The 17073-nt window shown below is 40.0% G+C and overlaps 1 protein-coding gene across 4 annotated transcripts in view; it reads left to right on the forward strand.

The window, feature by feature from the left end:
- Positions 1-17073, forward strand: part of SMG1 (SMG1 nonsense mediated mRNA decay associated PI3K related kinase) — a 147705-nt gene that overhangs the window by 105513 nt on the left and 25119 nt on the right. For all 4 annotated transcript variants that reach the window (XM_060172891.1, XM_007516538.3, XM_060172889.1 and 1 more), the window contains 12 exons: positions 205-427; positions 4741-4987; positions 5356-5585; positions 8205-8453; positions 8890-9028; positions 9111-9220; positions 9345-9563; positions 12122-12312; positions 13233-13405; positions 13548-13827; positions 15939-16211; positions 16486-16720. In XM_060172891.1, coding sequence (XP_060028874.1) covers positions 205-427; positions 4741-4987; positions 5356-5585; positions 8205-8453; positions 8890-9028; positions 9111-9220; positions 9345-9563; positions 12122-12312; positions 13233-13405; positions 13548-13827; positions 15939-16211; positions 16486-16720 — 2569 coding nt within the window. The remainder of the gene's footprint in view (positions 1-204; positions 428-4740; positions 4988-5355; positions 5586-8204; positions 8454-8889; positions 9029-9110; positions 9221-9344; positions 9564-12121; positions 12313-13232; positions 13406-13547; positions 13828-15938; positions 16212-16485; positions 16721-17073) is intronic.

Genomic DNA, 17073 nt, shown 5'->3' on the forward strand with positions numbered 1-17073 from the left:
ACATACACACACACACACACACACACACACACACACACACACACACACCCCGGCTGACCCTTTGGTTTGCTGGATTCTTTACCATGCTGTCTTAGTTTATTGTGCTGATAATATTTTACTATACTAGACAGTCTTTAATAGTATTTACTTATACTTGATGCACTGTTACATGTGTATTTAAAATCCTTGTATTTTCCCGGTCAGAGAAGAGAAAATTGCAATCATGCGAGAGAAACACACAGCTTTGATGAAGCCCATTGTGTTTGCTTTGGAGCATGTAAAGTGCATCACAGCAGCCCCTGCAGAAACCCCCCATGAAAAGTGGTTTCAGGACAACTACGGTGATGCAATTGAAAATGCCTTAGAAAAACTGAAGACACCATCAAATCCTGCAAAGCCTGGAAGCAGTTGGATTCCATTTAAAGAGGTACAGGAAAAGTCTTCAGAGTAACACTCAGCCATGTGTGGTGCCACAGATCACACCTAGGGTCTCATGAATGCAAGTTTTGTGTTCCATCACTGAACCACCTGCCAGGCCTTTTTAAGTGGTTGTTAGACATTTCTGCATAGGCTGCTTTTTCACTGATTAATATAGTTAAATATCTTTCATGCTTTGGCCCTCTTTAAATCTATGATTTCTTTGGCTTTATCAGTTACAATAGCATCACTACTAGTTGGGGCAGCCTGTTAATTGCCTTGTAGTTTTTGTTGTGTTGCTTTCCTTTTCTTTCCACTTTCTCTATCCCCTTTATTGCTCTTAATGTTCTGGTCTTACTATGGGAAAACTTTTATTTTTTTTAATGAGAGAGAACCAGAACATGACTCTGACCCATGGGATACAGTGACTTGAACGGATGACCTCATGCCAGAGGGAGTCCGATACTTTATCCACTGCACCACCTCCCTGATGCCTGGGAAGATTTTAAAAAGATACAATGTAGAAACAAAAGTACATCCAGTAAGAGATCTATCTACTTTTTTTAGTAAGAAGCAGCTAAATTTGAAAGGAAATAACTGACAGCGTAAGAGCTCTACCTAAAGGATGTTTATTGTGTGTGATCAGAACTTGTTTTCTTATATTCCGTCAGCAGTGTCTACTTTGTCTCCTTAGTAAATCAGGTAAGGATTCCAGTAGAAAAGAATGGAATATTTTATTCAATTTTGCCACCAGGATTTTTTTCTTCTTTTTTTGGGGAGTCCATGTATGCATATTCTTCTGGTAGCAGACTCTTAATTTCTGTGGATTTTGTTTTGATTTTACATGTTACATAAGAAAAGCATGTCTCTCATGGGTGAGAGAAAACCACAGTACTGCTCCACCACTCATGAAGCTTTCCCCAGGCAGGTGTTCCCATATGGTGAGTGGGGACTTTAACCTGGGTCCTCACACGATAAAGTATGCATTCTACTGGATGGTCCATCTTCGGTGCCCTGAGGAAGGAATGCTTTTTATAGTATGTGCATCCACATGTGTGCATGAATAAGTTAAGTAAGAGGAAAAATACTATAAAATTGTATAGTTTTTATTTTCAAATTGCACATTTTCATATAGAAATAGAGAGAATAGCACCAAAGCTTCCTTCAGTGCAGTGGAGGCCAGGCTCAGAATTGGATCATATGCATGTCAAAGCAGCACACTATCTAAGTGAGCTATTCCATTCCAAATTGTGTATGCTTTCAGTAGTTACTCCCCCACCCCAGGGGGGTTTGCTGGGGCCAAACTTGTAGGATTCTGTTGCTTCCCTCAGACTCCTTTTTTTTTTTTCCTTCTCTTTTTGAGGGAGAGGGGGATTTATCCCAGTGCTCCTATTTTGAAGCCCCTGTTTTGCAAGGTGCTCCCATGTGATGGCAGGGATTCAGATCCAGGTCTATCTGCATGATAAAGTGCATGCTCTACTGGATGAACTATTTCCTGGCACTAAAGAATATTATTGAAAGTTAAAATGAATACTGGTCTTCACTACTTATAATGAAGCTAAAGAAATAGACTCTGTTAAGTAAGTAAAACTATAAAAGTTCTATGTCCTCAATTCATCCTTAATTCTCTCTCCAGAACAACTCTTAAGAAATCTTAGCTGGGGCCGGGTGGTGACACACCTGGTCGAGTGCACATGTTACAATGTGCAGGGATCTAGGTTCAAGCCCCTGGCCCCCACCTGCAGGAAGTAAGCTTTGTGAGTGGTGAAGCAGGGCTGCAAGTATCTTTCTGTCTCTCTCCCTCTCTATCATCCCCTTCTCTCAATTTGTGGCTGTCTCTGTCTAATAAATAAATATAATAAAAAAATTCTTAGCTATATTCAAAAATTGTTTCTAGATGCAGTTCTAAGTAATACATTGCTTAGATTCTTCCTGTTCTTAAACTTAGTATAAATAGTATCTTATCATATATGTGTGTTATTATTGGGTTTTGTTTTATTAATTTATCCTTTTTGTAGGGAAAAATATTAGGGAGCAAAAGCCAGAGCACTGGTCTGGCACATGTGATACCAGGGATTGAAGCCTGCACCTTATGCTTTAGAGTTCAAGATTTTTTGTTTAATTTTCAATTATATTTTATTAGATAGAGACAGAGATTGAGAAGGGAGGGGGAGATAGAGAGGGAAAGAGAGACACCTATAACCCTGCTTCAACACTTACGAAGCTTTCCCTCACAGGTAGACACCAGGAGCTTGAACTCGGGTCATTGTACACTGTAATATGGACGCTTAACCAATTGTGCTACCGCCTGCCCTCGTTTTTTCTTTTTTGTACTTTATTATAAAGAGAGAGTGTGAAAGAGACCACAGCAATGGGGCTTGCTTCAGCGTAGTGGGGGCCAAGCTAAAACCTGGGTCACACACTTGAATTAACTATCTGACAGTGCTCTTTCACTGACCTGAGATTTCAAATTTTGTTTGCCTGGTTTTTCATAGCTTTTAATTTCATCCACTGTGCCACTTTTCACACAGCAACTTACACATTCTTTTGCCTGTGAATACTTGCAGTGTGTGCATTTGTCTTTGTCCTTCAGTAAACAAAGTTTACTATGGATTGAAATTTTTTTCCACATGAAAGCAGATCCCACAGTGCAGATTATTGAGTTGGCTATGACTTGGTTGCCACTTTGTATGCAGTCAGCTCCTCCCAGGAGACTCGGGCTGTGGTGTTTTTCTACATAAGTTCAAGTAGCCCGAGCATGATGGTACAGCCTCTGAATTTTTGTTTTGTTTTGTTTATTAGTGATTTATAAAGATGACAAGTTTTAGGATAAGAAGGATATAATTCCATGCAATTCCTGCCACCAGAGTTCCCATCCCTTCCATTGGAAGCTTCTCTCTATATTTTTTTCTTTCTTTTTTTTTTTTTTAATTGGGGAATTAATGTTTTACATTCAACAGTAAGTACAACAGTTTGTACATGCATAACATTCCCCAGTTTCCCATATAACAATACAACCCCCACTAGGTCCTCTGAATCCTTCTTAGACCTGTATTCTCCACACCCACCCCAGAGTCTTTACTTTGGTGCGATACACCAATTCCAGTTCAGGTTCTATTTGTGTTTTCTTTTCTGATCTTGTTTTTCAACTTCTGCCTGAGAGTGAGATCATCCCATATTCATCCTTCTGTTTCTGACTTACCTCACTCAACATGAATTTTTCAAGGTCCATCCAAGATCGGCTGAAAACGGTAAAGTCACCATTTTTTATAGCTGAGTAGTATTCCATTGTGTATATAGACCACAACTTGTTCAGCCACTCATCTGTTGTTGGACATCTGGGTTGCTTCCAGGTTTTGGCTAAATTGTGCTGCCAAGAACATATGTGTACACAGATCTTTTTGGATGGATATGTTGGGTTCCTTAGGAGATATCCCCAAGAGAGGAATTACAGGATCATAGGGTAGGTCCATTTCTAGCCTTCTGAGAGTTCTCCAGACTGTTCTCCACAGAGGTTGGACCAATTGACATTCCCACCAGCAATGTAGGAGGGTTTCCTTGACCCCACAGCCTCTCCAGCATTTGCTGCTGTTACCTATTCTGATGTCTGACATTCTCACAGGAGTGAAGTGATAATCTTGTTGTCTTTCTTTGCATTTCTCTGACAATCAGACTTGGAGCATTTTTTCATGTGTTTCTTGTCCTTTTGGATCTCTTCTGTGGTGAATATTCTGTCTATGTCCTCCCCCCATTTTTGGATGGGGTTATTTGTTGTCTTGTTGTTGAGTTTGGCAAGCTCTTTATATATGTTGGTTATTAAACTCTTGTCTGTTGTATGGCCTGTAAAGATCTTCTCCCATTCTGTGAGGGGTCTCTTGGTTTGGGTAGTGGTTTCTTTTGCTGTACAGAAGCTTTTTAATTTGATGTAGTCCCATAGGTTTATACTTGCCTTAGTCTTCTTTGTAATTGGATTCCTTTCATTGAAGATATCTTTGAAATTTATGCGTAAAAGAGTTCTGCCAATATTTTCTTCTAAGTATCTGATAGTTAGTGGTCTAACATCCAAGTCCTTGATCCACTTGGAATTTACTTTTGTATTTGGTGCAATACAGTGGTTCAGTTTTGTTTCAGTGTTGTCTCTTTCACTCTTCTCTGCCCTCTATCATGGGATAAAGAGAGCATCTTATCTCACCATTGTTTTCTCTCTCAGGATATCCAAACTATTTAACCATATTAACTGTAGAAACACCAGGTGTTGATATTTTAACTTTACTTTTTTTAGATTGGAAATGGAAGTAGTATAATAATAATTCTGTCTTACAGATAATGTTGAGTTTACAACAGAGAGCACAAAAGCGTGCAAGTTACATCTTGCGTTTGGAAGAAATCAGTCCATGGTTGGCTGCCATGACTAACACTGAAATTGCTCTTCCTGGAGAAGTCTCAGCCAGAGACACTGTCACAATCTACAGTGTGGGTGGAACCATCACTATCTTACCTACCAAAACCAAGCCAAAGAAACTTCTCTTTCTGGGCTCAGATGGGAAGAGCTATCCTTATCTTTTCAAAGGTAGGGTTTTAAAGAACATCCACCATTTAACTATTGGTGCTTTTCATGTGTGATTGGGTTGCTTCAGGTGAGTTTCTTCATGTCATAAACAGCTTAGAGTATTCTGTATCTTCAGTGAATTTAAATGGAAGTTGTAGCAAGAATTTTCACTGCCTACTTCGTGAACCTGTGCAAGCTTAACTGAGATACAATTAATGTTAGTGTCTGATATTTTCTTACTGAGTAGAATGTTTTCTGAAGCTTTCAGTGTGCCTCTTTGACTATTAATAGTTGACTGCTCATGCTAATTGAAGTAAAAAAAAAAGTGAATGCTCAGCCCTCACCCCATTCGTTCACTTACTCTAGCTATTTTAATTATGTTTCCACAGGACTAGAAGATTTACATCTAGATGAAAGAATAATGCAATTCCTGTCAATTGTGAATACCATGTTTGCTACAATTAATCGCCAGGAAACACCTCGTTTCCATGCTAGACACTATTCTGTAACACCTCTTGGAACACGATCAGGACTGATTCAGTGGGTAGATGGAGCCACACCCCTGTTTGGGCTTTATAAACGATGGCAACAACGGGAAGCTGCTTTACAAGCACAAAAGGTTGAGTAAAATAATACTTTTGTCTGGGTGTTTATAAATATGAACATATATTACCCTAGTCTCTGTTATATGTGAAATATCCACAATTTATTGCACTTCAGGTTTTTTGTGGAGTTTTATTTGCTTATAAAAAGGGAAGAAAGACTATAGCAAAACGTTTTTGAGGCATTTTTTTTCTCCTTTGCCTCTAGGGTTATTGTTGGGGCTCGGTGTCGAATCCACTGTACCTGGAGGCCATTTTTCCTATTTTTGTTGCCCTTGTTACCTTTGTTGTTGTTGTCATTATTATTGTTATTGTCTAGAACAGAGAGAAATTAATTAATAGTGGAGAGCAGATGGGAGAGAAAGACAGATGCCTGGAAACTTACTTTACTGCCTGTGAAGCGATCCCCCTGCAGGTGGGGAGCCCAACCCCCTTGATTCTTATTTTATGAAGTTTTAAAGTATAGCAGTGATGCCATTTTATTCATCTTATTATGCATGTATTACAGGTACTGTTGTAGTTGTTTCACTCGGTAATTGCTATTTTACATCTTTAATGTTTTTGTTGGATTTACTGAGCCCCTAATATATAAACCAGAAGCTGTTTGAAACTCAGGTTCTGGGAGTCGGGTGGCAGTGCAGCAAGTTAAGCGCACGTAGCGTGAAGCACATGGACCGGAGTAAGGATCCCAGTTCAAGCCCCCGGTTCCCCATCTCTGTCTTCCCCTCCTTTCCATTTCTCTCTGTCCTATCTAACAATGACAATATTAATAACAATAACAGTAATAGTAACTACTACAACGGTAAACAAAGGGAAAATACATAAATAAATGTTAAATTAAAAATACCTGGGGCCTTGGAGCCTCAGGCATGAGAGAGGAGAAGCTCAGGTTCTAGAGTTCATGACTTGGACTTTTTATATAGTATCTTTGACATTTATATTTTGAATATGGATGGACATTTGATTTAGAAAACATTTTGGCTACATATCTGAATATTTAATAAATTCTAGGAATAGTATTAATAGCCACAGATATAAAGATTTTCATAATAATGAACCTGTGGATGCCAGGTCTAGCCAAATGAGAAAATTCTGGTTAGAATAATTAGAAAGGAGTGTTAGAAAGAAGGGGTAGAAGACTACAGCAGTTATTAAAGAGTAAATTATAGGGGAGTCGGGCGGTAGCGCAGCGGGTTAAGCGCAGGTGGCGCAAAGCACAAGGACCGGCATAAGGATCCCGGTTCGAACCCTGGCTCCCCACCTGCAGGGGAGTCGCTTCACAGGCGGTGAAGCAGGTCTGTAGGTGTCTTTTCTTTCTCTCCCCCTCTCTGTCTTCCCCTCCTCTCTCCGTTTCTCTCTGTCCTATCCAACAACGACAACAACAACAACAATAATAACTACAACAATAAAACAACAAGGGCAACAAAAGGGAATAAATAAATAAAATAAAATAATATTAAAAATAAATAATAAAAAAATAAAGAGTAAATTATAGGTGAGACTTAGAGAAAAGATATCTAAATTTTGTGTAATGCATTAATTTTATATTAAGTCATCAGTGATGAAGAATTAAATCTGTGCATAAAGAAATTACAATTTTGGACCAGGGTAGACAGCATAATGGTTATACCAAGAGATTCTCATGTGTGAGGCTCCAAAGTCCCAGGTTCAATCTCCTGCACCACCATAAGCCAGCGCTGAGCAGTGCTCTGGTTAAAAAAAAACAATTACAGCTTTTATTTTGTTATTATTTAAAGAGAGAGAGGGGACCCAGCGTCTTCTAAATCTTTTTTTATTATTTATTTATTTATTTTGGATAGAGACTGGCATTGAGAGGGGAGGGCAAGATTATGAGAGCAAGAAACACCTGCAAGCATTGTTTCACCACTCATGAAGATTTGGTTCTGCAGGTGGCGACTGGAAGCTTGAACCTGGGTCCTTTTGCATTATAATGTGTCTGCTCAACCAGGTGCACCTCCACCACCCCCACCAATGCTTCTGTCATTGTAGTGGGTCTTAGATTTAAAACCTTAGTTGTGCACCTGGTGCATAATATCCAAGTGAGGTATTTCAGTTGCCCAGGAAGACTTTTTTAAAAAATATTTATTTATTTATTCCCTTTTGTTGCCCTTGTTGTTTTATTGTAGTTATTATTGTTTTTGTTATCATCGATATCGTTGTTGGATAGGACAGAGAGAAATGGAGAGAGGAGGGTAAGACAGAGGGGGAGAGAAACATAGATGCCTGTAGACCTGCCTCCCCGCTTGTGAAGTGACGCTTCTGCAGGTGGAGAGCCGGGGGCTCGAACCAGGATCCATATGCCAGTCCTTGCCCTTCGCACCACCTGCACTCAACCCACTGAATACCTCCTGACTTGCCCAAGAAGACTTTAAACAAGACTGTTACAAATAACATGTCAATTGAGTCAACTGAACTTTAATACAGTATGACAGTTGGCAAAATTTTTAAGTTTTCTTTTTTTAAAAATTTTAAGTTGGGTAAGTCAAAGATATGTAGAAGATCTGAGAACTGTTAATTTCTTGAAGTTCAGCTGGGTAGATCCAAAATATGCCACACAAATCATCTTTTAAAAATACTACTTTACACTTGAAATAAGTGATTTTTCTCCACTTAAGGCTCAAGATTCCTACCAAACTCCTCAGAACCCTGGAATTGTTCCCCGGCCTAGTGAACTTTATTATAGTAAGATTGGTCCTGCCTTGAAAGCAGTTGGACTAAGTCTGGATGTATCCCGACGGGATTGGCCTCTTCATGTGATGAAGACGGTATTAGAAGAGTTAATGGAGGCAACGCCACCAAATCTCCTTGCCAAAGAACTTTGGTCATCTTGTACCACTCCTGATGAATGGTGGAGAGTTACACAGGTATAAGTTTTGGTTTGGACTGTCAGCATTATTAGTCTTTTATCTGTTTTTACCTATCTTATCTTGCTACCCTCTTTTCCCTTTTTCTTTCCACTTACTCATTTAAGACTTGTACTTAACCTTATATTTAACTGTTATTAGGTTATCTAAAGACAGAATAGAGGTGATTGTGGGTACAAATTAGGGAGGCTAAATAATAGTTTGTTTGCTTTAATCTAGTATTATGGCAATGACTGAGTGGGGACAGATAAGACCACAGTGTTAATGACAGCTGTTCAGTGCATGGCACTCATGTACGGCAGCCCCAATGGATATTAGCACTTTATCTAGATATGAGAGTTGTGTTACAGAGTTTCATAAATTTTAGAGCATCAGTGTTGGAGAGGTACTTGCTAACAGTGTTCACTTTGTCTTCACTCTTTCCCCCTTTCTGTAGTCTTATGCCCGATCTACGGCAGTCATGTCTATGGTTGGATACATAATTGGCCTTGGAGATAGACATCTGGATAATGTTCTCATAGATATGACAACTGGAGAGGTTGTTCACATAGATTACAATGTTTGCTTTGAAAAAGGTAAAATTAAAGTGGACTTTGTTTTTATGACGGTCAAATTTTTGTTGAAAGAACAAGAATATTAACAGTTTATTTTTTCAAGGTAAAAGCCTTAGAGTTCCTGAGAAAGTACCTTTTCGAATGACACAGAACATTGAAACAGCACTGGGTGTAACTGGAGTAGAAGGTGTTTTTAGGCTTTCTTGTGAGCAGGTATGCTGTTTTCTTATATACTTCTTCAATTAGTAAAAAAAAAAAAAAAAAAAAAAACAGTTGTAATGAATAACTACATTTTAAGAAAAAATATAGCAAAACTTACTAAGACTTCTGAAAATAGGTTCTGCACATTATGCGTCGTGGTAGAGAGACTCTGCTGACACTACTGGAGGCCTTTGTATATGACCCATTGGTGGATTGGACTGCTGGGGGTGAGGCTGGGTTTGCTGGTGCTGTCTATGGTGGAGGCGGCCAACAGGCGGAGAACAAACAGAACAAGAGAGAGATGGAACGGGAGATCACCCGCAGCCTGTTTTCTTCCAGAGTAGCTGAAATTAAGGTGAATCCAATAAGTCATTGTCATATTTTAACAAAGTTAACTTTATATTTATGTACATACTAATTTATTATTTTTCATTATTATTTTTTAACAGTTAACTTAAAAAGTCAGAGTTTGGAGGTCGGGTGGTAGCGCAGTGGGTTAAGCACATGTAGCGCAAAGTGTAAGGACAGGTGGCATAAGGATCCCAGTTCGAGCCCCCGGCTCCCCACCTACAGGGGAGTCGCTTCACAGGCGGTGAAGCAGGTCTGCAGGTGTCTGTCTTTCTCTCCCCCTCTCTGTCCTACCCAACAATGAACAACATCAGCAATAACAATAATAACCACAAGAGCAACAAAAGGGAGGAAAATATCCTCCAGGAGTAGTGGATTCATGGTGCCGGCACTGAGCCCCAGCAATAACCCTGGAGGGAAAAAAAATAAAATAAAATAAAGTCTGAGTTCAAAACCCTATCCCCTACCTGCAGGGGGTAAAGTTTCACATGTGGTGAAACTCAGCTGCAGGTGTCTCCTTTTCTCTCACTGTCTCCATCTTACCTTCTTGATTTCTCTGTTTCTATCCAGTTTTTGTTTTGTTAAAAATACAGTAACACAAGTAACAGAAAATAGAATAAGCACATTGCTTCAGCACATGGAATACAGGAGATCTAACTTAGGATCTCATGCTTTCAAATCCAGCACTTTTTTCAAACCAGCGCAATGCTCACTTCTAGATTAAGTTAATGTGGGGAACTGAACCTGGGACCTTGGAGCCTCAGGCATGAGAGTCTTTGCATAACTATTATGCTATCACAGCTGTTCTGAAGTCCAACACTATCCATTGCTTCAGCCCCTAGGACTTGTAAGCATGAGTACCAGAGTTTGATTCTATTATTATCATTATTATTATTTATCTTTATTTATTGGCTAGACACAGCCAGAAATTGAGAGGGAGGGGGTGATAGGTAGACAGAGAGACACCTGCAGTCCAGCCCTACCACTCGTGAAGCTTTCCCTCTGCAGGTGGGGACTGGGGACTCGAACCTGGGTCCTTGTGCACTGTAGCATGTGCGCTCAACCAGGTACGCCACCTCCCGGCCCCCAGAGTTTGATTCTTGTTATCGTAAGTGCCAGAGTGATACTCTGGTTCTCTTCTTTATATGCAAACAAGTAAATGCATTAGCATTTCCATTCAAGTTCAGTGGGTTAAAAGCACATAGCATGCAGTCCACAAACCGGCATAAGGATCTGGGTTCCAGCCCCCGGCTCTCCACCTGCAGGGGGGTCACTTCATGGGTGGTGAAGCAGGTCTGTAGGTGTCTATCTTTTTCTCCTCCTTTCTGTCATCCTCTCCTCTCTCCATTTCTGATATCCTATATAACAATAACAAGGGCGACAAAATAGAAAAAAAAAATTTTTTTTTGGAAAGCTTTTTAGCTTATAAATTAAGGACAGTGGAACAGCAAGGAAATTTGCTGTTTTTTAACTTACTTTATTTTGCCTCCAGGGTTATTGCTGAGATTAGGTGCCTGTACCACAAATCCACTGCTCCTGGAGTCTGTTTTTTCCCCTTTTGTGCCCTTGTTTTATCATTGTTGTGGCTGTTAATTTTTGTTTTTGTTATTGATGTTGTTGGATATGACAGGGAAAATGGAGAGAGGAGGGGAAGACAGAGGGGGAGAGAGAGATAGACACCTATAGACCTGCTTCACCGCTTATGAAGCAACCCCCATGCAGATGGGGAGCTGGGGGGGGGGGGGTTCGAACCAAGATCTTTACGCCAGCCCTTGTGCTTTCCGCCATGTGCACTTAACCTGATGCTCTACCGCCTAACTCCCAATTTGCTGTTTTTTTTTTTTAATGGGAAATGCTTCTTCCTGTATGAAGACAAATTCATATTCTTAGAAATAGGCTAATTAATTTTAAATAGATTAATTTTAGCCAGATAGCATCCTCCAGTCTTGATTTTCGTATTCCTGGTAATTAATATGCTAGTTTTGTTCCATGTACCATGGTGGGCACTACTTAGTATTAATGTAACTGAGTCTCAGTTTTTGGCTATGGGAACCTCAGCCCCCATCAGGGCTTTATTGAAATTGGAATGAATGGTAGGTGCATGGTGTCTTTCTAACGTGGCCTGACAGACACATTAATTTATTACTTGACTCTGTAAGAATCATCCTGTGTTCTATCCCTGCTGTTGCATGTGCCAGAGTGATGCTCTGGTTCTCTCTCCCCTACCCATCTCTCAAATAAGTCTTTTAAAAAATAATCTTCTGGGAGTCGGGTGGTGAAGCAGCGGGGTAAGCGCACATGGCGCAAAGCACAAGGACCGGTGTAAGGAACCCGGTTCAAGCCCCCAACTCCCCACCTGCAGGGGAGTCGCTTCACAGGCAGTGAAGCAGGTCTGCAGGTGTCTATCTTTCTCTCCCCTTCTCTGTCTTCCCCTCCTCTCTCCATTTCTCTCTGCCCTATCCAACAACAATGACATCAATAACCACAACATGGGCAGCAAAAGGGAAAATAAATGTTTTTTTTTTATTTTAACAAATAATAATCTTCTTAATATCTTTTTTATAGGTGAATTGGTTTAAGAACAGGGATGAGATGCTGGTTGTACTTCCCAAACTGGACAGTAGCTTAGATGAATACCTAAGCTTGCAGGAGCAACTCACAGATGTGGAGAAACTGCAGGGCAAGCTGCTAGAAGAAATAGAGTTTCTAGAAGGAGCTGAAGGAGTGGATCATCCTTCTCATACTCTACAACACAGGTTTAAAACAGTGTCATACTCATACTTTCCTTTTTAAGTAGATGCCCCCCCAAGGAGTAACATTGTCAGCTTGAATCAGAATTACTATAGTGGCTTATGCATGTTTTTATATTTAAATACATGAATCAGTAATTATAAGTCTAGTATTTAGAAAATAGGACTTTTGACTTTTTCCTCTACTATTTTTATCTGGACTCTTATTCACTTGTGTAGTGGCTAATATTTTATCTACTGTTCTGAATTTTTTTAAACATTACATCAATTAGTTTAAGTTTTGGGATACAACTCAGTACTGCTGGAGTGTTTGTGTCCAGAGAGAGAGAAGGGTTCTAAGCGAATGAACATAACATGGAATAGGTACTCGGGGATGAGAGTCTTTCTGTATAACCATTATGCTATCTCTTCCACTCTAGACCAGGTACTTATTAAAAAGGAGTTGAATCAAACAGTGCCTAACAATCTAAAACTACAAAAATTTATCAAGCCTCACTTAAAAGGGGGTGGGGGCTTGGGGCCAGGCGTCTGTGCAACTGGATAAGTGCATACAGCACTAAGCACAAGGATCTGGGTTTGAATCCTCGCTTCCCACCTACAGTGGGGAAAATGAGATAGGCAGGCAGGTAGGTCGGTCAGTTGTTCGATTGGTCCAGAGTACATGTGATGTCAGGGTTGAATGCAGGACCTTATGCTTGAGAGTGCAACTGTCTATTTACTGGATTACTTAAAAATTTTATCACGAAAGGTCTGATGTACAGAGTTGTGTTTAAATTGTTGTTGAGTATAGTTGAAAGGACTTTGTTCAGTGCCCTCAAGATTAAAGGAAAGATTGAAAAGTTAAAGTTAACAGGCAGTTCAAATGAAAATTACTATGAATACACAGAAGAACTTTTTTTTTTTTTTTTGTGAACTTTTTGCATTAGGTATTCTGAACACACTCAACTACAGACTCAGCAAAGGGCTGTTCAGGAAGCAATCCAGGTGAAACTGAATGAATTTGAACAATGGATAACACATTATCAGGCTGCATTCAATAATTTAGAAGCAACACAGCTGGCAAGTTTGCTTCAGGAGATAAGCACACAAATGGATCTTGGTATGGGTTGACTTATTTTAGATAAACTTGAGAGTTTTGTAGTTGTGTGTTGATGTATGGAGTTCTGGTTTGTACTTCCTTTTAGTGACTGCTGGTTTGAAAGGGTTTCACTTATCTTTAATAATTGTGTTTTTACTAAAAGGTCCTCCAAGCTATGTGCCAGCTACAGCCTTTCTGCAGAATGCTGGGCAAGCCCACTTGATCAGCCAGTGCGAGCAGCTGGAGGGGGAAGTTGGTGCTCTTCTGCAGCAGAGGCGCTCTGTGCTGCGGGGCTGTCTAGAACAGCTGCATCACTATGCCACTGTTGCTCTGCAATATCCAAAGGCCATATTTCAGAAACATCGAATTGAACAGTGGAAGACTTGGATGGAAGAGCTCATCTGTAACACCACAGTAGAGCGCTGTCAAGAATTGTATAGGAAGTAAGTTGGCTGTACTTTATTTTCTTCATTTCTCATTAGGGTTGGAAGCAAAATTCTTTGTGTGTTGGGGAGGGGGAGGAGAGGGTGTTTTGTTTTGTTTTGTTTTGTTTTGTTTTTTATTTGTTTTACCAGAGAACTGCTCAGCTCTGACTTATGGTACAGGGGTTGAGCCTGGGACCTCGGAGCCTCAGTCATGCAGATCTTCTGAATAATCATTATGCTATTGCCCTGACCCAGTAATTCATTTTTCAATAAATTATTTTGTAAAAACCATGGCTTTATTTATAAGCAGGGTGTAACTACACTATAAACAGGCAACTCTTTCTGTTTTGTTTCTTTTTAATTGGGGGGGGGTGATGGTTTATAGTAAATACAGTTGTTGGTACATGTGTAAGATCTGTTTTCTGCAAAACAGTCTTACCCCTCACCTCCAGCCTATATCAGGCCTTGAACATTCCTCTCACCCCCCAATCCTTTTTGTTGTTGCAATGCACCAACTCTAGTCTAAGTTCTGCTTTGCTTCCCTTTCTGTTCTTATTTCTCAACTTTTGTCTGTGAGATCATCCTATTTCTATCTTTCTATATCTTTCTCTTTCTGGCTTAACTCACTAAACATGATTCCTTCAAGCTCAGTACAAGTTGAGGTGAAGAAGGTGTTATTGATCATTCTTAATAGCTGAGTAGTATTCCATTGTGTGTATCTGGACCACAACTTTCTCAGCCACTCACCTGTTGTTGGACACCTAATTTGCTTTCTGGTTTTGGCTATTAAAAATTGTGCTGCTGGGAGCCGGGCGATAATGCAGCGGGTTAAGCACACATGACACAAAACACAAGGACCGGCAAAAGGATCCCGGTTCAAGTCCCCGGCTCCCCACCTGCAGGGGAGTCGCTTCACAGGCAGTGAAGCAGGACTGCAGGTGTCTTTCTCTCCCCATCTTTGTCTTCCCTATCTCCATTTCCCTGTGTCCTAACAATGATAACATCAATAACAACAGCAACAACAATAATTACAACAGCAGTAAAAAACAAGGGCAACAAAAGGGAAAATAAATATTAAAATTTTTTTTTTGAAAAATTGTGCTGCTATTAACATAGGTATACATAGATCTTTTTGGGTGAGTGTGTTTGGTTCCTTATGCTATATCCCGAGGAGAGAATTTGCTGGTTGAGAGGGTAGGTCCACTTCTAGCCTTTTGAGAGTTCTCTAGATTTCTCCACATTGATTGGGCCAGTTTATATTCCCACCAGCAATGCAAGGTTCCTTTGCCCCCGCCTCTCCACAACCTCTCCAGCACATGTTATCATTTCTTATGTAGGACATTCTCACAGGGGTGGAGTGGTATCTCATTGTTGTCTTTATTTGCATCTCTCTGACAATCAGTGACTTGGGGCATTTTTTTCATACGTGTGTTGGCCTTCTGGATTTCTTTGGTGAATATTCTGTTCATATTCTCCCCATATTTGACTGGGGTCACGAAGATTTTATTTTGGGGAGTCGGGTGGTGGCACACCTGGTTGAGTGTACATGTTAAAATGTACAAGGATCTATCTGGGTTCGAGCTCCCAGGCCACACTTGCAGGCAGAAAGCTTCACAAGTGGTGAGGCAGTGCTTCAGGTATCTCTCTGTCTCCCCTTCTCCCTACATTTCTAGATGTCTTTATCCAATAAATAAAGATGACAAAAAGATTTTATTTTTTATTGAAAGGGATGGGGGGGCACACTAGAATATTACTGTGGTATATGTGATGTCAGGGATCGAACCCAGAATTGCATTCCACCTCCCAATTCACAACTTTTTGTATATTTTGTTTGTTAGCCTTTTGTCTGATGTATGGTATATAAAGTTCTCCCATTCTGTAAGGGACCTCTGTTAGGATGGTGGTTTCTTTTACTGGATTGAAGCTTTTCAATTTGATATAGTCCCATTGGTTTATCTTTTTCTTAGTCTTCCTTGCAATTGGATTTGTATCCTTGAAAATGTGTATAAAATTTAGATGAAAAAGAGTTCTGCCAGTATTTTCCTCTAAGTATTTGACAGTTTCTGGTCTAACATTCAGGTACTTGATACATTTGGAGTTTACTTTTGTGTGTCTTTCTGTCTTTATAGATATGAATTGCAGTATGCTCCCCAACCACCCCCAACAGTGTGCCAGTTCATTACAGCCACTGAAATGACTCTGCAGCGTTATGCAGCAGACATAAACAGCAGACTTATTAGACAAGTAGAACGCTTGAAACAAGAAGCTGTCACTGTGCCTGTTTGTGAAGACCAATTGAAAGAAATTGAGCGTTGCATTAAAGTTTTCCTTCATGAGAACGGAGAAGAAGGATCATTGAGTCTAGCAAGTGTAATTATTTCCGCCCTTTGTACCCTTACAAGGTGAGTTAGCTAATCTCATACTGAGATAATTTGTCTTGAAATTTTAAGTTACTTTGAATGAGAGGCAGAGAGACCAGAGCACTGGCTTATGGCTCTGGTCTTACGGTGATGTACAGGAACTGAACCTCAGATACCACAGCCTCAGGCATGAAAGTCTTTTGCAGAACTATTAGGCTGTCTCTGCAGGCCCCTTCTTAGAAATTTTGAGATAATCTCTTTTTTTTGTTAATATGGCTAAATTAGTTTCACAAAAATAAATGCTTATTGCATTTAGGCGTAATTTGATGATGGAAGGTGCAGCCTCAAGTGCTGGAGAACAACTGGTTGATCTAACTTCTCGAGATGGAGCCTGGTTCTTGGAGGAGCTTTGCAGTATGAGCGGAAATGTCACATGTTTGGTACAGTTATTGAAACAGTGCCACCTGGTGCCACAGGACTTAGACATCCCAAATCCCATGGAGGCATCTGAAGCTGTTCACTTAGCTAATGGAGTATACACCTCACTTCAGGTAAGCTCTTGTTGACGTCAAGTTTTGTACGTTCATTTTTAGATATATAAGACTACATTTCTGTTCACTCATGTTTGCAGCCTCTTGGGAACTGTTGTAGTTTACAATGGAGCTGTTGGGGATTCAGAACTCTGTTGGTGGGAACAGTGTGGAGTTGTACTCCTGTTACCGTGTAATTTTGTGAATCAATATTAAATTACTAATAAAAAATAAAAAAATAAAATTAATATTAGACTACATTTCATATCTTTTTAGTTCAGGAAAGCAACTTGATTTACTCCCTTTGTTAAACAGTCACCTAAAATAAAAACGGGACATTTGCCGCCAGTGACTATACTTGGTTATAGTTGCCC

This window comes from Erinaceus europaeus, chromosome 15 (assembly GCF_950295315.1).
Source record: "Erinaceus europaeus chromosome 15, mEriEur2.1, whole genome shotgun sequence".
Taxonomy (NCBI): Eukaryota; Metazoa; Chordata; class Mammalia; order Eulipotyphla; family Erinaceidae; genus Erinaceus; species Erinaceus europaeus.